Source organism: Oncorhynchus masou, chromosome 23, assembly GCF_036934945.1.
Source record: "Oncorhynchus masou masou isolate Uvic2021 chromosome 23, UVic_Omas_1.1, whole genome shotgun sequence".
Lineage (NCBI taxonomy): Eukaryota > Metazoa > Chordata > Actinopteri > Salmoniformes > Salmonidae > Oncorhynchus > Oncorhynchus masou.
The window spans coordinates 30,295,854-30,320,566 of NC_088234.1; the positions used below are offsets into that span (position 1 = coordinate 30,295,854).

Below are 24,713 nucleotides of genomic sequence, written 5' to 3' on the forward strand. Positions count from 1 at the left end.
TATTTACACCATTAGTGTCTTCAAACAGCTAGATATACAAACTAAGTTGGTCTTTTCTTAGCAAATTGTGGCTAAAATAAATTGTTAGCCACTAATGCTAATCGCTAGTTAGCTAGCTAATAACTGTACCTAGTCAGAGCAAACGTAGTTCGCTACTACAGCCTGATACCAGTGATGGTGTAGGCCTAAATCAGCATGTTGTTTGTAAAACAGTATCTTCTAAATCAGAGAGGAATATGCAAAGCAGGAATTAGATAAAACATTTAATGTCGCCAGATTAGGGTCTCACTCCCCTGTGAAACACTGGCCAACACTTTGTTTCCTACCCTGTCACATTAACACCTCCATAGAGATCCCATTAGTGTTACAATTCCTGATTCTATGAATGCCTCCCTGGCTTGTATCATTCATTGTCATGTCAAGCCCTATTATAAGTGCCAGCTATTACATTCGAACTATGGATTTAAACTAATTGCAATTTTACATGAGTCCAACAGTTCACCTAAGTGTTGTTCTAAATCACAAGTCAAATTGCAAATTGCAATAGTTGGTTAAAAATTAGGCCTATGTTGTAGTGTGGAAATGATCTCGAATGATAAACTTTTGGTTGAAGTTTGATTGACCGTAAAAAAACAAATCAGAATGGAGAATGCCCCATTGAAAAATCACTCAGAATGTATATGTTACCACCCTAAGGTCATGCACAACAAAGCAAATTAAGAAATTATTATTCCAAAACATAAAATACTGTAAAATAAAAAGTGTGATATGAAATTTTGGCCATAATCTCCCAGCCCCCAGCCACAAGTGTACTTAGTGGAGAGCCTATAAAAGTCCATGATTAGTGGGCCTGTACTACAAACAGTCACAGAACAGAGATGTGATGAGGACAGTGGTCCGACAGTACAAATGAGGACATTTACACGAGGACAAGAAAAAGTGAAGACGTCTGGTATCTGTGATACGGCGAGCAAACAAACTGAGTAAAACACACCAAACACTTTCTAGTACTAGTTCTTGTGAGAAACTATTGATTTGCCTTTATTGATCTCCTACTCATGCTCTTTGTTCTTAGTGTACTCACCATGAGACAACTAGTCTAGGTTACATTTACAGAGCAATCCCATTCCACCCACACTTCCTTTTTATCTCTCTATGCCTCCACTACCTCCCCCCTTTCCACCTGTCCGAGGAGATATTGTACCCATACAAACATCCTTCCTCTCCTCCTTATCACTATGGGTCTGTGCTGACAGAACCACACTAGGCTCAGAGTTTTGCATTTAGTCACTTGACCCACTCACTGTAGTGAGACAGTGGAAGGTGGATGGCGTATTAGATTGTGTCTGATGGAGATTGCACTCAGGCCTCTCCTCATGGTTTCTCATCTTCCTGTAAGTAAGTCTACCTGCATCTGCTCTCTGCCCATTTATCATCTCTCTCCGTCTAAACTGCGCTACGGTTTCATCTGATCACCGACTTGGCCTTCCATTGGGGTCCACTTGAACCTCATTGAGACAGACAGAGACAATTCCCAATAATAATGTCTCTCAGGGTTTTGCAAAGCATGGAGGATTTTTTGTTGTTGTTGTCATGGGGTTCAGGTTATCCTCTCGATTGGACTCATCTTGGGAGTCATAGCATTCTGTACTACCTTCGCTCATGGGAGGTATATGGGAGGTATTCCAACAAGTTGTAATGATATGCAATCACTGAAAAGCATATGATTTTACGTCCACCATCCCTGTAAAATGACTAAGTTAAGGGGCCGTGCTTGTCACCCACCGGGATGTAGATTTGAATAATCACGGATTTATTGATGAGTTCTCAGAGACATCTAGCTGGCGTAACCTCACCTAGAACGGTGTGACAGCAACCTGCCATTACAGATAACCTAACAGACGCAAGCTCGTCTTGCTTTGATGACTGAACTTCTCTAGTCTCACACCCAGTCGAGAGAAAGCGAGAGAGAACAAGCTGTCACTGTGATCGTGCCTGCTCTAAGTTTCCCTGACACTCTGGCACTACATTGGCTGGGTACACATAGCACTAGGTCACAAACTGTTCTGTTCTATAGCTTGTACAGCTTGTCTGGTCTCTGGGTGAGTGATGCATCATTAGAAGCCCTTAATTAGCCCCAGTGTGAACAGTTAATTACCCAGGGAGAGCATGAGGGGGCCGGTCTACCACATAGGGGTCATTCGTGATGGAACATTGCCTGAACGTTGTCTGAATTGTAACGTTTTGTATGAGGGAACAGAGGCTCGGCTCAAAGCTCTGGGACGACAATGCCGCTGATGAACAGAATAGACATTGTACGAGGGATACAGAACGCTCTCTTATTGGACTAACGTAGCATAGTAATGTAGCATAAGAGGCGGTGACGATGAGCACAGCTTTGAAGCCATTTATATACAGTACGGGATCAGATGGTAGGTTACAATACACGTGAGAGAACACATATGCATCTAGTAGACATCTCTACAGAAGCACGTGGTGCTGCAGCTCTTCAACGGTCTATGTACAGACAAGGATATTTAAAGTGAAGCAGACGTCGGGTTTTGTTTGACAGATACAAAGTTCCCATAAGTTGCCATAAGCAGTGTGATCATACTCAAGTCAGCTCCATGGGAGATTTTATGAATATAAATAAATATATACTAGACACTCAACCAGTCCCAACTAATACAGTGCGTTTGAAAAGTACAGACCCCTTAACTTTTTGTTACGTTACTTATTCTAAAAATCGATTAAATTGTTTTTGTTCAATCTACACACAATACCCCATAATGACAAAGCAAAAACATTTGAGCATATTAATAAATACGAGTCCCATTTACATAAGTATTTCAGTCCCTTTACTCAGTACTTTGTTGAAGCACATTCGGCAGCGAATACACCTGTATTTGGGGTGTTTCTCCCATTCTTCTCTGTAGGTGCTCTCAAGCTCGGTCAGGTTGGATGGGGAGCGTCACTGTAAAAGCTATTTTCAGGTCTCTCCAGAGATGTTCGATTAGGTTCAAGACCGGGCTCTGGTTGAGGCACTCAAGGACATTCAGAGACTTGTCCAGAAGCCACCCCTGCATTATCTTGGCTGTGTGCTTAGGGTCATTGTCCTGTTGGAAGGTGAACCGTCACCCTAGTCTGACATCCTGAGCAGGTTTTCATCAAGGATCTCTCTGTACTTTGCCCCGTTCATCTTTCCCTCGATCCTGACTAGTCTCTCAGTCCCTGCCACTGAAAAACATCCCCACAGGATGATGCTGCAACTACCATGCTTCACCGTAGGGATGGTGCAAGGTTTCTTCCAGATGTGATTCTTGGCATTCAGGCCAAAGATTTCAATCTTGTTTCATCAGACCAGAGAATTTTGTTTCTCATGGTCTGAGTGTCCTTTAGGTGCCTTTTGGCAAACTCCAAGCGGACTGTCATGTGCCTTTTACTGAGGAGTGGCTTCCACCTGGCCACTCTAACATAAATGACTGATTGGTGGAGTGCTGCAGAGATGGTTGTCCTTCTGGAAGGTTCTCCCATCTCCACAGAGGAACTCCGAAAATCTGTCAGAGTGACCATCGGGTTCTTGTTCACCTGCCTGACCAAGACCCTTCTCCCTAGATTGCTGAGTTTGGCTGGGCGGCCAGCTCTAGGAAGAGTCTTTGTGGTACCAAACTTCTTCCATTTAAGAATGATTGAGGCCACTGTGTTCTTGGGGACCATCAATGCTGCAGAAATCATTTGGTACTCTTCCCCAGATGTGTGCTTTAACAAAATCCTGCGTCGGAACTTAACGAGCAATTCCTTCGACCTCATGATTTGGTTTTTGCTCTGACATGCACTGTCAACTGGTGGGACCTTATATAGACAGGTGTGCGCCTTTCCAAATGATGTCCAATGAATTGAATTTACTACAGGTGGACTCCAAGTTGTAGAAACATCTCAAAGGATGAACAATGGAAACAGGATACGCTGGAGCTAAATTTCAAGTCTCATCGCAAAGGGTCTAAATACTTATGTAAATAAAGACCATTTTTATACATTTGGGAAAGAAAATCTAAACCTGTTTCGTCTGTCATTATTGATGAGGAAAACATTTAAATTTAATCAATTTTAGATGAAGGCTGTAACGTACCAAAATGTGGAGGAAGGGAAGGGGTCTGAATACTTTCCCGAATGCACTGTACACCTATAAGATAGATACAGTATCTACGACACATTTCCTGTTCAGCAAGGGGGGGTGGGGCTCTTACTACATGACAATGAGCCCTCCGCATGCGTGCACACACAATCACATATATTGCTGTCGAAATTTCAAAAAGCGTGGCCACGTCAAGGACAAACCCAAAACTGCTGGGGAGAACACCTTCCACCTCAGTAGAGAAGGCTGGAATAACAATCTATTGAATGTGTGAATACAGATGAGGGTAGTGCTTTCTAAGATGGCGACAGGGTGAAGGTGAATGGACTTGTTCCACTTGTATTAAAGGAGTGTGTTTGACAGTCTCGGCTTGGAACATAAGCTAGAATAAGCCACCTGACACCTGTAAGACCGGCTGGCACACTGTGCGGAAGAATAACAGAGGGAAGGCATGACAGAGTCAAATTCCATCGATAAACAATATTTATCAGAGTCTCATTACTGCAGTGTGTTTCCACTGTTCTTCCTGCACACAGAACACATTTACACATAACCCATCTTCCAGGAGCACAAAAAACACCAAGGAGGTCAGAGTTCAATGAAAAATAATGATCCCCAGAAAGTTTCCATTCCATTAGTCCTGTTTCTCAGCGAGCAAGAGAAAAACAGTGAGAGAAACAATGGCCTTTTCCCCAATTAGATTTGCTCAACTCCTGCATGCTCTTTTGCCTCCTTTTGAAAAAGATAAATCGAGGAGAGGCAGCAAAGAGAGGGAACATAGACAAAAATGTGTTAGCAGGGGTGGATCTCAAAAGAAATCTTTAGTTGTGCAATACATTTTAGAGAAAAACATGCTACTTATCGTTTTAAACATGTGCAAGATTTTCTTCTCTGACAAAGACATAGCTGATTTAAAGAGGGTGTGGCAGATTTCAAAAGTTTTCCGCAAAGAACTCTGATAGTCATGTGTATCCTATCCTCGATGAAAGATGGATATGGAGGAGGGGAGGACACTCTTCCGTTCGCCTACTAAGAAATTCTCCTCGACCACTTATCGGTTTCCCGGGTCATGGAGGAGAGAGGACCGAGGACCGAGGAGAGAGGGTGGAGAACGGACTGCCAAAATGAGAAAAGGCCATAGATGCTTAACCCCAGAAGGCCCGGTGGATGGTGCCATCGTTCATTAAGAGTGTGAGCGCCCCTTCTGTCTCTGTCTCCCAGACAAAAAGGCTATAATTAAGGGAGCCCTGTACCACCCCCACCCCCCCGAGTTCCCTGGCCTACTTTGCTAAATAAGGATTTAGACTGAAGCCCAAGGGGAAAGCTCACATTTATCCCTCCATAGGTGGAAATAGAAGGAGAAGGAAAAGAATATACAGATCGATCAGGGATGACAGGCTTGGCAGCACTTTAGGCTTACATAGATAGGATCTGGGTTACGGTTCGACGTGATGCACGGTGTGCACGCGCGTGTGGTTACGCATAAATCGCACGGTATGAGTAGAGGAAATGTTTTCCCCCACTCAATGTCTTCGTTCTTTTGCATTCAATCATGCACTGATAATCCTTCCACCCCCAAACCCCCGGTGGAGGGAGAAAACAAATGACTGTTTTTGTGGATTCTCTCTCTGTATATTATTTAAGGAGTGCTCGTGCCAGAGAGGCTGTGGTGTAGTGGCACGGTGATGGAGCTAGCTAGCGTAGCCTAGCGCTTCTGAGGGAGTGTACGTCAGGTCTGAAAATAGACAGCGCACACACACACACAAACACACACACACACGATGCAAACAGGGCTGTTTCAGCCAACTGGAAAATGAACTTGGAAACAGGTGAAGGGAAGGAGAGGGAAAATAACCAACGTGGATCACAGATCAGAAACGAGAGAAAGATATAAAATCAAAATCCCTCATTCGTTCTGACACCTGACCGGCCTGTTGGTCAATGTTTTTGTATTAGCAGTGACGGGATAGAGGATATCTGAGACTGATCTGTCTGGAGCTTGAAAACAAGTGCTTGTGTGTGGATTCAGTGGCACATTATCCACAAGTATCCATCACTGTCATAAATCGCAATGAGACACTGGTAGCCAACTCACATTGATGACGGACATATCGCCTGAGCTTTAGATTCAAGTGACCAACCATGGTGACAAACCATGCATTTCATGGATTTATCATCTAAATGACAAGAGAGTCATTCGAAAAGGTATGCCACAAACAAAATGAATGACAAAATGCCTGGATATCAAGGACAGGAGAGAAAGAACAGGAGACCTCCATGCCGCCAATGATATGCCAAACCCGGGGACGACACCAGATTCCATCTCTGCAATTTCATTTGATTTGTTTAATGAATTTCCGTCGACACGGTGGCTAATAACATGTTCTAATGCACGTGGCCCAGGCGCGGTGCGCTCCTCTGCACTGTGCTCGTCTCATCACGCCCTTCTGATCTCTCCCAGTCTCTTCCCTGATCCATCTCACCCACGATTGTTCCGGTCATGGCTGGGTAGAACTAGAGTGACCGGAACAAGAACATATAGCAATTCTTTGTTGCATGTGACCCGATTCAGGACGGAAATACGAAGGCATATAAATACATTTCATTCATTGACATTCATTGAACATTATGCAGCCAAATGTGAGATCGCCAAGGCTCTTGAGTATTTTGTTCATTCTGATAGTTTGTCAACTGACATCATCCCTCTCTCTCTCTCTACTTCCTGCTCTTACTCCCCCTCTGTTGTCTAATGAGATATTTTTAGCCTGCCTGCCTGAAACACAGGGAGGGGGGCCCCAGGGATGCACACAGACACACAGGAAATGTTCTCCTGACACCATACCAAATGTTGCAGCTTTTCTTTTGTTCCTCTGTTCTAGAAATGCTCTGGGAATGTACTAGCTCAGCATAATATCCAGGGTGTCCTAGCAGATATACTGATTAGGTGATGTAACACAGTGGACTTCAGACACACACACACACACACTCTCTTTCGAATGGAATATGAGGGTTAAAACGGACCGAGGGCTTTGCTTTTACACAAATCCATTCAGATTTACAAAGAATGAATAAACAAAACAGAACCTGGAGATAAAACACCACAACTCAATCTGCTCTTCCACTGGTGACACGAACACCGTTTATGACTCAACACCCCCCCTGGCCGTGAAAGAAAACGAGACAGAGATATACAGACATGGAACAGAGTGAAGGGGGAAAAAAATCCCTCACACCTTGGGGAACCTCACAGCTAGTGCCACATTTCACCATAGCAGAAATGAAGTCCATTCACTAACTGAAAGTGGTGTGAAATATAAAGCTGAGAAAGGCAGTCAAATCAGTCATGGTAAAGTTAGGCTCTGAGGAGGATATGTCTGTCTTTGGGGTGATCGAATCATCTGTATTCATGCTGGCGTGAAGAGGGTATTCCCAGACACCAAGCTCTGCCATATTGGAAGGATGAGCCAAGGCACAGGCCCGTGTGATTTTGATTTATGGTGGGCGCTGTGTGTGCGCGCATTAGCATTGATGAAAAATTTAATTTGGCCATTCCTGCTATTAGAGCATACAAATGCATTGAATAACAGATAGTCCCCAAAAAACATCAAAAGAAAGTTTGTCCTGAAGTGGCAGTCCTATAAATCAGAGATAAGATCCGGATACCATTTTTTGTATTCTTATTCTATTTACCCCCTTACTTTTGGCACTAAACTGGCTCCATATATACATTAGTTCCATTCATTATTTCTTTTTAAACTGGTGCATTGTGAGAGTCCTGTGAGTCACGTGGGCGTGCTCGTGAGAGTCATCTTTCCATAGAGGGGGTCTCAGCGGTTTGGACGCGACAAACGATTTTGTGAGAAGACTGATTTCCCGGGATGTCTCATGGTCTGACAAACGCCGCTCGAGCTCAGTCACCTTGCTGAAGTGCATCGTCGGCGGATGCGGTGGATTGAGACGCATTCAAAACAACAACAAACAAAAAAAGATCTCTAGCTTTAACTCACAGATTTTTATGGGAATGTTTTTATTATGCTAATTAGATGCTGTGGGGCCACGGAAATAGACTTTGGGAGGTCTGGTTGGGTAATCAAGCCATGTCGGAGGGTGAGTCTACACTCCTCTCATTGGCAGAGAATGAGCCTGACAGAGCCTAGAAGGATAGGCACAAGTCTAAACTGATTTTACTAATTAAAACATATAGAAAAATATACCCTATCGGAGATGATGGCAACTGTCTGTGCTAAATCTGCTTCTAAATGACGCCAGGGTGATTTGAGTGGCCAGAGATTGCATGTTTGGAGATTGACACAAGTCTACAATATCATAAGGCCAAGTTTACTGAAGGAAGTATTTCAAACAAAGAATCAGTTTTATTTCTTGCCTAATTCCGTTTTGTTTTTTCAGGTTTCGGGTTTCGAATTTTCCCAGTTTCGGGTTCAATCCAAACAAAACATTTTTTATAGAAAAACAAAATTGGATGTTTACTCCACAACGATGCTTGGGGAGAAAAAAAAAACAAAAAAAACAACAACAAAAAAAATCGAAGAAATTTAGATTTTGGTGTAGTTACCCTTTAATTCCAAGTGCACACCTAACAAATACCCTGGATTGATACAAATAATCATGATCCTTCTACCAGCTTAGGCTACTTTGTAGTTAACAATTAATTGAGAAGGTTTTTGGGAAAGCCTTTCCATCTACCAGAAGACTGTTTTCATTAGCATCATTGCTAACGGCTACAGAAAGTGGTAGCCACAAACATTTTATTTTTTTATTTCACCTTTATTTAAGCAGGTAGGCCAGTTGAGAACAAGTTCTCATTTACAACTGCGACCTGGCCAAGATAAAGCAAAGCATTGCGACACAAACAACAACAGAGTTACACGTGGGATAAACAAACGTACAGTCCATAACACAACAGAAAAATATTTATACAGTGTGTGCAAATGTAGTAAGATTAGGGAGGCAAGGCAATAAATAGGCCATAGTGGCAAAATAATTACAATTTAGCAATTAAATACTGGAGTGATAGATGTGCAGAAGATGAATGTGCAAGTAGAGATACTGGGGTGCAAAGGAGCAAAAAAGATAAACAATATGGGGATGAGGCAGTTGGGTGGGCTATTTACAGATGGGCTGTGTAAAGGTGCAATGATAGCTAAGCTGCTCTGACATCTGATGCTTAAAGTTAGAGAGGGAGATATAAGTCTCTGGCTTCAGTGATTTTTGCAATTAGTTCCAGTCATTGGCAGCAGAGAACTGGAAGTAAAGGCGGCCACGTAGACAGACATTCTCGTTTCCTCTTAAAATTGCAGGAAATACGAATTAAATCACTGATGAATTCTGTTCATGTCTTATAATAAATGTGGGCAAATGAATAAATTCTCAATAAATTTCATTGATTTCCTACCAAGTTCAATATATGTTTTTCTATTGTTGAATTATGGTTCTAATGTCTGGATTCCGTGATTCCATCCACATTCTCTACATCGCAGATTTGAATAGGGCCCTGCATCAGCTCCAGGCTAGTACTTAGACTAACGGAACAAAGAGGGAAAAACATACTTTCCCGTGAATCTCATTGTGTCCATGGAAATGCCAAGATTATTCTCTCAGGAAAAAATGTCTGCATCTTCCAGGAGCCAGAAGCAGCGTGGTCGTTGTGCACAATTGCCAGTGGCTTTTCCACAGCCCTGGGATGGCGGGGTTTCAGCTGATCTTTTCCTCTGTTACTGACTGTTGTGCTGCTGTTTTTCCACAAACATAAAATATTAGCTGGCTTGATGTCTGACCACTGGCCGATATTTTCCAATGTAGGCCTGAACTGTCAACCTAACAAGCTTGCCGTTGTGGATGAGTAGCATTTGACCTACAAGTATGTCTTCGTTGCTAGCTTAGACATAACCACAAGAGAAATTTAAGCAACAACTTTATAGAAAGACAGAGTTGGCACCAAAAACTGATACTTCCTCATCTTACCACGCAGAAAGAGGTACAAAAACATACGCATGAAAAATATGAACCAATTTAGAGAAAGGGGAAAATCACCAAATGAGAGATATGAAGAGAGTACAGAAAGCACTACTCCCGATGACCATGCATTGACAGAAGCGTGTGAGGAAAGATAGGTGGACAAACCTAACACCTCCACACGGCCAGCCAAAAAGAGCATGGGTCAGTAAGGAGGCACTCTTCCCTATGGAGTTTCACCATCGCACGAGCCTCTGAACTTACACGACCCACTTCGGGAATCCCCAGTGCAAGGACAAGTAACCTTGTACTGCAAATAATTCCCTCAAACGTTAAAGCATTATCACTGTTGTTAAAGCAGTGGGCTGCCAAGGACGGATACAGAAAAGGGACAAACAATGAGCGTGGGTATAGCACACATGCACATCGTGACAAAACGCCAACTGCACACAGGCACAAGAAAGCTCACTAGTTACTAAACAGAAACGTATTTGATAACGGGGACAGACTGACTTGATAACACATGAGCTAACTCAAGCAAAACAGTCCAGGGCAGTGAACCAAGGCCAATCCACTACGTACACGTTTCTCCCTGCTTTCAGTGGAGGCAGATAACACCACACCATGTAAGGACATAGACAGGTTGCCCCTATGTGTCACACTACAGCAGTGTTTCCCCAACTCTGGTCCTCCAGTACCCACAACGGCACACATTTCTGTTGTAGCCCGGGCCAACATACTGCATTTCAACTTGTCAAGGTCTTGATGATTAGTTGACAAGTGGAATCAGGTGTGCTTGTCCGGAGCCACAAGCAAAATATGTACTGTTGGGGGTACTTTAGGACTGAATTTGCGAAACACTGCTCTACAGTAGTGACGGGGGGGGGGGGGAATAGAGTTATATACACACACATATACAGTGCCTTCGGAAAGTATTCAGACCCCTCGACTTTTTCCACATTTTGTTATGTTACAGCCTTACTCTAAAATGGATTTAAAAAAATAAATAATCCCCAGCAATCTACACAATATACCCCATAATGACAGAGCAAAAACAGAAATGCCTTATTTACAGAAATATTCAGACCTGTTGCTATGAGAATCTAAATTGAGCTCAGGTGCATCCTGTTTCCATTGATCATCCTTGAGATGTTTCTACAACTTGATTGGAGTCCACCTGTGGTAAATTATATCGATAGGACATGATTTGGAAAGGGACAGAGTTGCATGTCAGAGCAAAAACCAAGCCATGTAGTCAAAGGAATTGGGTATCTGGGGAAGGGTACCAAAACATTTCTGGAGCACTAAAGGTCCCCAAGATTACAGTGGCCTCCATCATTCTTAAATGGAAGAAGAAGATTGGAAACACCAAGACACTTCCTAGAGCTGGCCGCCCGGCCAAACTGAGCAATCAGGGGAGAAGGGTCTTGGTCAGGGAGGTAACCAAGAACCCGATGGTCACTCTGAAGGAGCTCCAGAGTTCCTCTGTGGAGATGCGATAACCTTCCAGAAGGGCAACCATCTCTGCAGCCCTCTACCAATCACACCTTTATGGTAGAGTGGCCAGAAGGAAGCCACCCCTCAGTAAAAGGCACATGACAGCCCGCTTGGAATTTTCCAAAAGGCACCTAAAGACTCAGACCATGAGAAACAAGATTCTCTGGTCTGAAAAAACCTAGATTGAACTATTTGGACTAAATTCCAAGCGTCAAGTCTGGAGGAAACCTGGCACCATCCCTACAGTGAAGCACAGTGGTGGCAGCATCAAGCTGTTGTTCAGCGGGAGGGATCAGGATCGAGGGAAAGATGAACGGAGCAAAGTACAGAGAGCTCCTTGATGAAAACCTGCTCCAGAGCGCTCAGAACCTCAGACTTGGGGCGAAGGTTTACAACGATCCTAAGCACACAGTCAAGACAACGCAGGAGTGGCTTGAGGACAAGTCTCTGAATGTCCTTGAGTAGCACAGCCAGAGCCTCTCTGGAGAGTCCTGATAATAGCTGTGCAGCAACGCTCCCCATCCAACCTACTTGAGAGGATCTTTAGAGAAGAGTGGGAGAAACTACAAATACAGGTGTGCCAAGCTTGTAGCGTCATACCCAAGAAGACTCATGCTGTAATCGCTGCCAAAATACTGAGTAAAGGAACTGAATACTTATAACATTTACCTATTTCAGTGTTGTTTTTAAGAAAATACTTCACGAAGGCACTGTATATACAGTACCAGTAAAAAGTTTAGACACACTCAGTCTAGGGTTCTTCTTTATTGTTACTATTTTTTATATAAGACCTCAAAACTATGAAATAACACATATGGAATCATGTAGCAGCCATAACAAGTGTTTTTAAATAAAAGTATTTTACATTTGAGGTTCTTCAAAGTAGCCACCCTTTGCCTTGATGACAGCTTTGCACACTCTTGGCATTCTCTAGAAATAAAGTAAAACCCTTGAATGAGTAGGTGCGTCCAAACATTTGACTGGTACAGTATATACAGTTGAAGTCGGAAGTTTATATACACTTAGGTTGGAGTCATTAAAATTCATTTTTTTCAACCACTCCACAAATTTCTTGTTAACAAACGATGGTGTTGGCAAGTCGGTTAGGACATCTACTTTGTGCATGACACAAGTCATTTTTAAACAATTGTTTACAGATAGATTTCACTTATAAGTCACTGTATCAAAATTCCAGTGGGTCAGTAGTTAACATACACTAAGCTGACTGTGCCTTTAAACCTGCTTGGAAAACTCCAGAAAATTATGCCATGACTTTTGAAGCTTCTGATAGGCTAATTGACATAGTTTGAGTCAATTGGAGGTGAACCTGTGGATGTTTTTCAAGGCCTACCTTTAAACTCAGTGTCTCTTTGCTTGACATCATGGGGAAAAAAAATCAAAAGAAATCAGCCAAGACCTCATTAAAAAAAAATGTATACCTCCACAAGTCTGGTTGATCCTTGGGAGAAATGTCCAAACGCCTGAAGGTACCACGTTTATCTGTATAAACAATAGTACGCAAGTTTATACACCATGGGACCACGTAGTCGTCATCAAGCTCAGGAAGGAGACGTGTTCTGTCTCCTAGAGATGAACGTACTTCGGTGCAAAAAGTGCAAATCAATCCCAGAACAACAGTAAAGGACCTTGTGAAGATGCTTGAGGAAACAGGTACAAAAGTATCTATATCCACAGTAAAAACGAGTCCTATATCAACATAACCTGAAGAAGCCACTACTCCAAAACTGCCATAAAAAAAGCCAGACTATAGTTTGCAACTGCACATGGGGACAAAGATCATCCTTTTTGGAGAAATGTCCTCTGGTCTGATGAAACAAAAATAAAACTGTTTGGCCATAATAGCCATTGTTATGTTTGGAGGAAAAAGGGGGAGGCTTGCAAGCTGAAGAACACCATCCCAACTGTGAAGCACGTTGTGGCAGCAACATGTTGTGGGGGTGCTTTGCTGCAGGAGGGACTGGTGCACTTCACAAAATAGATTGCATCATGAAGATTGAAAATTATGTGAATATATTGAAGCAACATCTCAAGACATCAGTCAGGAAGTTTAAGCTTGGTCGCAAATGGGTCTTCCAAATGGACAATGACCCCAAGCATACTTCCAAAGTTGTGGCAAAATGGCTTAAGGACAACAAAGTCAAGGTATTGAGTGACCATCAAAGATCTGACCTCAATCCCATAGAAATGTGTGGGCAGAACTGAAAAGCATGTGCGAGCAAGGAGGCCTACAAACCTGACTCAGTTACACCAGCTCTGTCAGGAGGAATGGGCCAAAATTCACCCAACTTATTGTGGGAAGCTTGTGGAAGGCTACCCGAAACGTTTGACTCAAGTTAAACAATTTAAAGGCAATGCTACCAAATACTAATTGAGTGTATGTAAACTTCCTACCACTGGGAATGTGATGAAAGAAATAAAAGCTGAAAGAAATAATTCGCTCTACTATTATTCTGACATTTTACATTCTTAAAATAAAGTGGTGATCCTAACTGACCTAAGACAGGGAATGTTTACAAGGATTAAATGTTTAAATGCATTTGGCTAAGGTGTATGTAAACTTCCGACTTCAATTGTATTTTGCTTCTGTAGGTCAAGTTAACTAGCGCTAGTCGGCTGTACCTGCAGCAAAACTCCAGTATTTTCCATCCTATAGTTTGCTCTCAATCTTTTTAAATAGTGAGACATGTTGTCATCACCATTTCGCTGACTGATCAAAACTGGTTCTCATGCCCTCTAGTCTCTCTGCAGCAAACATATACTGATTGTACAAAACCCCTCCTGCCCTCAGAAGCTTTAATTCGCCAGGGCATGAACTCTACAAGGTGTTGAAAGCATTCCACAGGCCCAAGTTGACTCCAATGCTTCCCACAGTTGTGTCAAATCGTCTAGATGTCCTTTGAGTGGTGGACCATTCTTGATACACGCGGAAAACTATTGAGTGTGAAAAACCCAGCAGCGTTGCAGTTCTTGACACAAACCGGTGCGCCTGGCACCTACTGCCATACCCCGTTCAAAGGCATCTTTTGTCTCGCTCTTTCACCCTCTGAATGGCACACATACACAATCCATGTCCCAATTATCACAAGGCTTAAAAAAAAAAAAATCTTTAACCCGTCTCCTCCCTTTCATCTACAAAGATTGAAGTGGCTTTAACAAGTGACATCAATACAGGATCATAGCTTCTACCTGAATTCAACTGGTTATGGAAAGAGCAGGTGTTATTCATGTTTTGTACACTCAGTGCATAGTGAGCAATATGTTTGGAACATCGAATTGCAATACATATAGAATCGTGGGAATCACAAAACATATCGTATCGACACCTAAGCATTGTGATAATATCATATCGTCAGGTCCCTGGAACTTCCCAGCCCTACTCTACAGTACTGGCCATTATTAGTAGCCTACTCAATGCCATTAGGCAGGATAAGATTTCAAAATGCTGGTGCTAGATTTACAGCTTAGATACAGTGGCTTGTTTTATCACCACATAAACCTGTGAGGTATGATCCCCAGCCTGTTAAGTATGTTACTCCAGCCCTTGTATCTGGCATAGACACAGAGCTGGGGTTTCCGTCTAAGGTGGCTGTCAGTTCAGAAATGGGGAGACACGATCTCTCCTGCTCTCAGGTAAGGGCAGCCACAGCTCAGTGGAGTCACTCAGTCAAGCCAATCCTAGCCTGGGATCAATCACGGGGGAAAAAAAACTCAATAAACTTCTCCTCAACCCTCCCTGGGCCTCCCTCTATTCATCACCTCAGCAATCTAATCGTCGCCTTACTCTATGTAGCTAGCACAGACAAAGGGGATTGTGTAAGAAAAAGGCTACCGTTTCCTCATTCCAGCTCTGTTATTTCCTTCCCTATTGTTCTCCCGCGCTCATTTTATTAAATGTTCTGTTCTTTACATGTTGTCTAGCACTTGTCTGTGATAGAATTACATTCCTGTGTCTTAGTCCTATCCATCCCTCACTCCATCCCTCACTCACTCCATCCCTTTCCTAGTCTCGAGCCCTCCGTCGCCCGAGCAGACAGTTCTAAAATGTATGTGCAGCAAGGAAACCCCCGATTCCCCACGAGACATCGCGTGTGTGTCTTAGTGTGTCTGTCAGCAGCCCATTAAAGGATTGTGGAGGGAAACAGACAAGCATAATGGCATACAGACAGCGGGGAGCCACGACCCACAAACTCCCTCAGAGAGAAGGATGGAGAGAATAAAAAAGAAAAACAGGCCAGAGAGCTGCTTCCTAGAAAGGCGGTCCAATGCTATAGTAGCACCAGGAAATAGACACACAAAAGGTCATAAAGAATGCATGTCTATTTCTACCACGTGTAGTATCGCTTCAAACATGGGTCCATTCCCATAGTGACTGGGGTTGTGACACAATAGGCTACACTGTGAATCGTGTACTGCTAATCAGAAATCAAAGCAGGTTAACCCGATGTTATGACTTGCATCATCACAAGCTACGGTATTTATGCCTCGCCACAAGGAGTACTAAGGGTATGAAAGTGAAACAGGAACTGTAAAGACAGACGTTGATAACCAGTCACAAAAGACGCCTGACTACATCCAACTACTGTCATGTTCATACAGTCATGTTCATACTGTTATGAATGTACACTGTACCCTCAAAAGATAAGGGAGAAAGAGCAAATTTGGGGGACGTTGGTTTGCAGGTCAATTGGTTAAGCCCTAAAATGAAGAAGAGTCTTGAAGAATTTTCCTGTCATTGACTGAGGTCAGAGGGGGTATTATAATTCTCACAGGCTGACAGAGCTTTGAGACAAGTGACCAACAAACTAGAACCACATACCGCATTCTTCTGGGCATGGCTAGAAGGGATACAGCTCATGTCAAACTCGTTGGGACTTGGAAGTGTGTTCAGAATCATTCAATTTTGTTACCTTTTTTCCCCACAAAAATGTAGACGTTAAATGCTGTAGTAGTTGGGCCCCCGGCGACGCAGCGATATAACAGGCTGACTACACCGCTCGCGTCGCATGAGCGAGCGTGGTAAAATACATTTACAAATCTGTTATTCAATTATTGCGTGCGCCAACAAGCGTCTGTGTTGCCAAGGGCTAAAATAGAACTGCTAAGATCATACTGCAAGTCCTGCCTCTCCCATCTCCTCATTGGTTTCTAGAAGCAGGCACCCACGTGCCATCTCCTCATTGGCTATACCCACGTGGGTGACTGAAAGACGAACGAGGTCAGTGGCAGTAATGCACCTAATTTATGAAAAGTTGCCAATCGCAATATAAAGTTAAGAGAAGAAAAAGCCTGGAAGGAGGCGAGATGACTAGAAACGATTCAGTTGACCGTTTTATGTGTGGATTGTCAGAAGTAGAGGATCTTGTTATTTTACCTTAAATGCACAACTCAATGTTCATATCCCATGACAAATTATCTAGCAACAGCAAGCTAGCTAAATAGGATAAATTAGCTAGCAAGTGCAAGCTAAATTGCCATAAATGTTTAATGCTTTTCAGAGTTTGTTTTGATATTTTAACCTGCGTGTTGTGATCGCGTTTGATGTGGGGGAACAAAATACATTTATGCACGATGGCGCACACGCGCAGCCGGTTTGGGTTCCGCGTAAGGCACTGCATCTCAGTGCTTGAGGCACCACTACAGACACCCTGGTTAGAATCCAGGCAGTATCACAACTGGCCGTGATTGGGAGTTCCATAGGGTGGCGCACAATTGGCCCAGAGTCTTCCGGGTTTAGTTGGTGTAGGCCGTCATTGTAAAAAAGAATTTGTTCTTAACTGACTTGCCTAGTTAAATAAAGGTTCAATTTAAAAAAAAAACATTTGCTGTGGAAATACCTACAACAAATGTGCTTTAGCAGTCACCCTGATGGCTACACTATCGACTTCCCTCGCCGTACTCTGGGACAGCAGCGCTCAGCAAGCGGGAGTACCAATAAGTCATTTCTTGTGTAAATTGCTATCGTCAGGGACAGCCCTCTCATTAGGCAAGATTAGGCCGCCACCTGTGGTGGCACTTGAATTTGGGGCGGCATTTTGACAATTGGCTGCCACACACGATTGGCTACTACACCACCAGCTCATAGCGTTGCTGCAGTTCCCGCCTCCACCCCACCCCAAAGCTATGGTGATGTGTGTTTATATGAGATTATCCAATTGTGAAACATTAATAAAAATGTATCTGCCAAATAAATTGTATTATTTTTGTGATATAGACAATTAGTGATTAAGGCAGTAGCCTAACTTAGCCTGTTAACATTAGCTAGCTACTACTAGCGGATATAATGTTTGCTAAAAGTAATCTATAGAGATTTGAAACAATTTGCTACCATGTCTAAGAGACAAAAACTATCAGGAAGCAAATATTTTTTTTAACAATGAGAAAAGAGGCACAATCTCTAAACCAAAGAAATTCACTGGTGAAATGTATCAGCGTGCAGCAAGCAAATGACAAGCCGACGAGGACAGGCAATTATTTTCCCGAGAACAACAATCCCCCCGTTCATTGATTCTAGCAGCTAAGAGGGCAAACCGGGTGAGTCCGAACCATGCACTTCCAACGATGAAGACAGCTCTCTGGCTGGACAAGAACAGGTGTTCGCACCAGGCCTCGCCACACCTCCAAAAAAATGCCGGCGAAGACCCTACAATCTTGGACCCAGACTGGTTGCTCCCCGTCCCCAACGACAGTGGTGGTGCTGTTGCTAAATCCGACTCCCAGACAAAAAACAAAAGATCCCTGTGAGGGGCCAAAATATATGAATGGATCTTTACGGGATCTGTTAGTGCAGGCTGGGCCACATCAGGATAAGGAGGGGAATTGGCCTAAACACAGAATTACATAGATAATTGGAGTTTATTTCTTCATCTTCCAAAAAATAAGTGGTAAACCTACCTGTTTGACAGACAATTATCCGAACCATAGATGTCAGTAAAGCCAAATAATCCAATATTGTCGCATACACTGATTAAATACCTTGGTGTCTTGGAAGGGCTTGACCTGTGTTTGACCTAAACCAGGGATCGGATTGAGTGAGGGTATCACAAATCCCTGTTGCCCTTTTATTTAACAAAGGATATATATTGTTTGCTTTATATTTTGAAATAAATACATACAACGTATCCAGATTATATCAAGCGTTCTATAACAATGCTTAACTCCGTGACGCCTTATGGTAGAAACAAGCTCTAAAATGGCCACGAAAGACCTGACTCCGATGCATATGAGGATATCAATTTCGCTAAACTGCAGCCTATAATATTTTTTTTAAATGCTATTCTGTCCCTATTAATTGATCTCATCTCTTTCTGAAAAGATAAGATGTTTGTTTAAACCCAGGCAGCTTTTAGGGAAACACTACTGTTGTTGGGTTGTACAACGGACGAGTAGCCAGCAGTTGAAGCTTACTGTTTTCTGCATCAGTAGAGCCTCTGTCTAGGTGGAAAGGTAACGTTTGAAAGTGCCAAGCTTAGATTCATAAAAATGTCTAAGATGTAATTATTTTTGTCTCGCCTAGGGCGGCAGAACGTCCAGGGCCAGCCCTGGCTATCGTACTCCAGATAAATATGTTTTGGGAGGGAAAAAGTGGACCATGTTAGCTACCGCCTGAGACCTAATGATACAGCTGCCCCGAATGAAGCAACTCGCCTTGGCAAGCACCTGAATACAACGCCGGTGTACTTGCCATTCACACCGGCTTGTTGTCATGCATGATGCATCCCGAGGGCAGTAATAGCTAGGCATGTCACTGTGACATCTAGATGGTGACCAACTTTACAAGTTATATTTCCTCTCGCCAATTGAAATAATTTATTTAAAAAATGTAAAAAATGTAATTAGTGTCATTGATGTCACTGACATAAACTGTATCCCTTCTAGCCAAGACACATTCTTCTTGGTGACATTAGCTCAACCGGTATTTACCAGAGTTGTGGACTTGAGCCACACATTTTATGACTTGAAGCTGATGACTTGAAATTATTCGGCCAGGTTTTGTAACATTTTGTCACAAATTGTGTGGCAGAGTCTCCATGCATGACTCTCCACGCAGCCAGAGACAGTAGTCACAGCGTCGCCCTAGCAAAACAAACATGCAACAGATTGGCTAGTGAAATGCACACTAGGCCCTCTGATTGGACAAGCAATGTCAATCACAGGCCAGGTGAGCTAGGGAACAGATTGCTGTGCAGCTATAAGATCGGAGGTCAGTGCAAACATCTACTTGTAGGGGGAGAAAATTGCCTGCTACAAAATGCTTTGGTGATCAAGAATATTAACCAGATAGAACAAAGAGCCACATATTTCACCGGATGTATAAATGAGAAGCATCTGGTTGGCGTTTCCACTCTGTATCAAATATGGTGATGAGAGGAAGCCCAGGAGGCCGGCAGTGGGGGAAGATGGAGCGATATGGATTTTGGCCTACATTCAGATAATTTTCTCATCGATGAAACATTTGGATTGCCCTACAGTTTTCAGTTTTCAAAACAAGAATCTGTTATAAGAGTAGACTCTGTTTTTGTTTTGTTTTTCTTCTTCTTTACACTATGCCAAAGTTTCTAAAACTTCAGTTGTTTAGAAGAAGTGCAAGGACGAATTGAGTTATTGGACATGCGCACTTCATACCGTAGGCGCTCTCTAACGGAAATATGCAAATAAATGCTAGAATGTGCCAATTGTATCTTACTAGCTCGCGCTTGGCTCTGCCCACCTTCATTGCTTGTTCTGTCCACTAATGATTCATTGGAAACAACAGGCTCTGATCTATCTTGGGTTAGTTATAAAAATCTTTGCATTACTTGCAAGCTCACCAGCAATGAGGCATCAAAGAACAATTACTACAATAGGCCTACTGGTCTTTGGTATGTCAAAATTGCTTGAAATTGATTTACTTATGAAGCTAACATTTGGAATTTGTTGTTAAAATTAAATTATTACTGTGGCAAAGACGCACCACAGGCACATGTCTCCACTTACGCTCTCCAAACTCTATCGTTGAAATGTTTGCTCTTGCTTTCACACGTTTAAATGCATTTTGGTCAATCTATATCCCATCTAGTTGCTAGCATTTCAACATTCCATCCCGCACCGTTTATTGCAACACAGATATTTCTGTTTCATGTTTGATACCTTTAAAATGGACCATATCTTACCCTCTGGGAGCAATGAACGTTCGCAAGACTTAAGTTCTGTTCATTTAACTCAACGTGTGTTTCCTTTGTTCATGTTTCCCAGGTTATGTCAGAGTTCCATGGGTCCTGTGTTTCTCATTCTGGTGGTGCGTAAATAGGAGCGCGCGCCACGCTTTGAGGTCAGAACGTTGAATAAGAGAAAATGATTGTTCCGTGGATGAATGGTGATGAAATAGCATTAATAATCATTAAGTCTGATTAAGATGAATGTACCAATGTAACAATGGCTGTGGAAATTGCCTTTAGGGGAAAAAAAAAACATTGTCGAACCAGTTTATTGGTTGTAATTGCCAATTGGTTACTTGTATGGTCCTGCGAGTGGCCAATTGGTTACTTGTATGGTCCTGCGAGTGGCCAATTGGTTACTTGTGTGGTCCTGCGAGTGGCCAATTGGTTACTTGTGTGGTCCTGCGAGTGGCCAATTGGTTACTTGTGTGGTCCTGCGAGTGGCCAATTGGTTACTTGTGTGGTCCTGCGAGTGGCCAATTGGTTACTTGTGTGGTCCTGCGGTTAGTGGCCAATTGGTTACTTGTGTGGTCCTGCGAGTGGCCAATTGGTTACTTGTGTGGTCCTGCGAGTGGCCAATTGGTTACTTGTGTGGTCCTGCGAGTGGCCAATTGGTTACTTGTGTGGTCCTGCGAGTGGCCAATTGGTTACTTGTGTGGTCCTGCGAGTGGCCAATTGGTTACTTGTGTGGTCCTGCGAGTGGCCAATTGGTTACTTGTATGGTCCTGCGAGTGGCCAATTGGTTACTTGTATGGTCCTGCGAGTGGCCAATTGGTTACTTGTATGGTCCTGCGAGTGGCCAATTGGTTACTTGTATGGTCCTGCGAGTGGCCAATTGGTTACTTGTATGGTCCTGCGAGTGGCCAATTGGTTACTTGTATGGTCCTGCGAGTGGCCAATTGGTTACTTGTGTGGTCCTGCGAGTGGCCAATTGGTTATATGTACCCGTTTGAAATCCTGTTAGAAAGGTCTGATTTGGTTTCTCAAGGGGAGGCTGTGCAGTCTTGCTCTCTACCTGTGTGTTTAGACAGGACAGGTGAAGCCTGCCTGATACAGAGGCTATTTCTTTTGGCTGTTGCCCGTGTACATTTGGAAAATCTACTTGCATATTTTGTACGATATGGTGCTTTCACCATTGGATCAGCTCGACCTGTAAATACATCTAGACTCTGGGCACGTCAACCTGCCTTGCCTACTGCTGATTTCATGCCCTTACGACTGCTACAAAGTCTCTATTTTACTAATTGCATGATCAAAATGTGTTGTAGGCAAAAAAAATGAAAAGAGCGGTGTCTGGTAGCCAAAATAAATAGACACAGATTTGTAGTTGACGAAGTCTTAGCATGTATAGATTTTTTATATATACTTGATTTGAAGAACACTAGTGACTCGACTTGCTTTTATAATGCATGACTTGGACTTGACCCGTTCTACTTGGGACTTGACTTGAGACTCCGACCTTGTGACTCAAATGAGTGTGACTTGGTCCCAGCTCTGGTATTTACCGAGAAATATGTGGCAACAATGGGTCCTTCACTGGAACTGCATACCACAGGGCTTCCTAAACTCGGTCCTCGGGACCCCAAGGGGTGCACGTCTTGGTTTTCGCCCTAGCACTACATAATTGATTAAAATAATCAACTAATCAAGCTTTGATCATTTGAATTAGTGTAAAAAATAAAAATAAAAGTGCATCCCTTGGTGTCCCGAGGACAACGTTTTTTGGGAAATGCTTGCATATGTACCATGTTCCCATGTAATTTGAAGATAAATACCAGGCAAAAGCCACCACCCGTGCATCTCACTGAAAACTTTTGACATAACAGGGAGTTGTTGGGATATTTAGTGGTTGTCAACAGAAACGGCAAAGACATGTTAGAGGCACCTACCCCGAGCAGATAGCTTCTTTGTGTTGATGATTTTGGCAGCATACTCCTGTCCGCTGGAGATCCTCATGCATCTTTTCACTATGGAGAAAGCTCCCCTTTAGGAAACATAAAAACAGATGAGTACTCAAACAATGGATCTATCCCTATATCACCTGTGCGGTAATAATTAACTGTTACACTACACTTAATAAGTTGATTGACTTGACTTTAAAATTGTCATTTATTGAGACATAAAAAGGCAGTGATGACAAATCAAAACATTTGTTTCTATCGTTTTAAACAGGTGAGACAAAAAAAAGGTGCCCCGTGGATCCCTGGGTAACTAGTCAAATTTGAGAGGTATTGCATATAGTCCAGCACATGTAATGCCAAAGAAAGAGAAATAGATTACAAGCACTGGAGCCTCGCACCACTTCTTGACAAGTCGCTGAAAATAGCACTGAAGACAGAGAAAGTGCGAGTGACATAATTGTCCCCACCCCCGCAAAGGCGCCCTGTGCTGGTACAGTAGGGCAGTCTACAGTCAGTAATGCCAAGGGCATCTTCTTAGTCACACAGGGATAGCGGGCTGTTACCAATTTTTTAAACGGTGACCCTTGGACCTTCAATCCACCGTCATTAATATCAGTGTGTTGACAACAACTGCAAGAACAGCATAATGACACGTGGACATTGGGCAATAATAATAAAGAGCGGATCAATAGGTCACATTTACATTGGCACTTTCATTTAGCTGAGAGCTGAGGATGACATTGCTTCTGAGGAAATGTTTTTCGATAAACTTGGAGGCGCTACCCTTTATAAACGAAAACGCACCACTTGGGAATTTCAACGCCCTTACTACAATGGTTTCTCCACTGAAAGGGCGGGGACTTGCCAAGAGCTATTGAAATACTACGTAAACATTAAACCGAATTAAAAATATATTTTAAAAAAACGCTTTTAGAGAGGACAGGTTTAGGATAATTATTTAAAGACAACTTGTAAATACAGTAAGCGCCGTTTCTGTGCACCACGCAGGTAACAGGTAATCTTATTAAGAACCAATCGTTTAGAGCGTCAGTACTTAAACATAACGCAATCAAGATGGCTTAAAAAATGTTTAAAAAAACATTGTAATACTTACTTTCCCAGCTCTTCGTAGAGATTATACTCGTCGGTAAATCTGGTACAGGTTGTCGAAGCCATGGCAAAGGATAGGGAAGACTGTCTCTAGTAGGTTAGGACTGTAAACCTCAAAAGCCACTCGAGTTTCTCTGCTGTGTTTCAAATTGACAATATTCTAGCTCAAACGATAAACCAAATTCACAAAATAAGCTTTAAAATTCAAATACATTTACTCTTCCAGCTCCGTTTCCGAATCTAAGAATGGTTATTGGCACGGGAGTTTAGGGGTTGTCAGGGACGTCGAGACCTGCTGTTCTCTGTGCCTGCCTACTGACACTTCACTTAGGCTGCGAGACTTTTTCTATCAAGCTCTTCCTGGTTGTGTGACCACTGTACAACGCCTCCCCCTAGCTGTAACCACGGACCCCCACGGAGGGTACAGAGGCCTATAGACACTACATGACCAAAGGTATGTGGACACCTGCCCATCGAACATCTCATTCCAAAACCATGGGAACTGATTTGGAGTTGGTCCCCCTTTGCTGCTTTCCACTAGATGTTGGAACATTGCTGTGTGGACTTGATTCCATTCAGCCACAAGAGCATTAGTGAGGTCGGGCACTGATGTTGGGTGATTAGTCCTTGCTCATAGTCTGCATTCCAATTAATCCCAAAAAGGTGTTTGAGGTCAGAACCCTGTGCAGGCCAGTCAAGTTCTTCCACACCAATCTTGACAAACCATTTCTGTATGGACCTTGCTTTGTGCACGGGGACATTGTCATGTTGAAACAGGAAAAAGCCTTTCCTCTATATATAATTTGTATTTATACCCCTTTTTCTCCCCAATTTCATGATATCCAACTGTTAGTTAGTCTTGTCTCATCGCTGCAACTCCCT

General features: G+C 42.9%; 1 protein-coding gene across 12 annotated transcripts in view; it reads right to left on the reverse strand.

The window, feature by feature from the left end:
• The window catches only part of LOC135510728 (calcium/calmodulin-dependent protein kinase type II delta chain), a 113,807-nt gene extending 89,650 nt beyond the window's left edge, over positions 1 to 24,157 (reverse strand). For all 12 annotated transcript variants that reach the window (XM_064931893.1, XM_064931889.1, XM_064931885.1 and 9 more), the window contains exons 1-2: positions 23,836 to 24,157; positions 22,710 to 22,804 (exon numbers count right to left, since the gene is read on the reverse strand). In XM_064931893.1, coding sequence (XP_064787965.1) covers positions 22,710 to 22,804; positions 23,836 to 23,897 — 157 coding nt within the window. In that variant the 5' untranslated portion in view covers positions 23,898 to 24,157. The remainder of the gene's footprint in view (positions 1 to 22,709; positions 22,805 to 23,835) is intronic.
• Between the last annotated feature and the right edge of the window lie 556 nt (positions 24,158 to 24,713).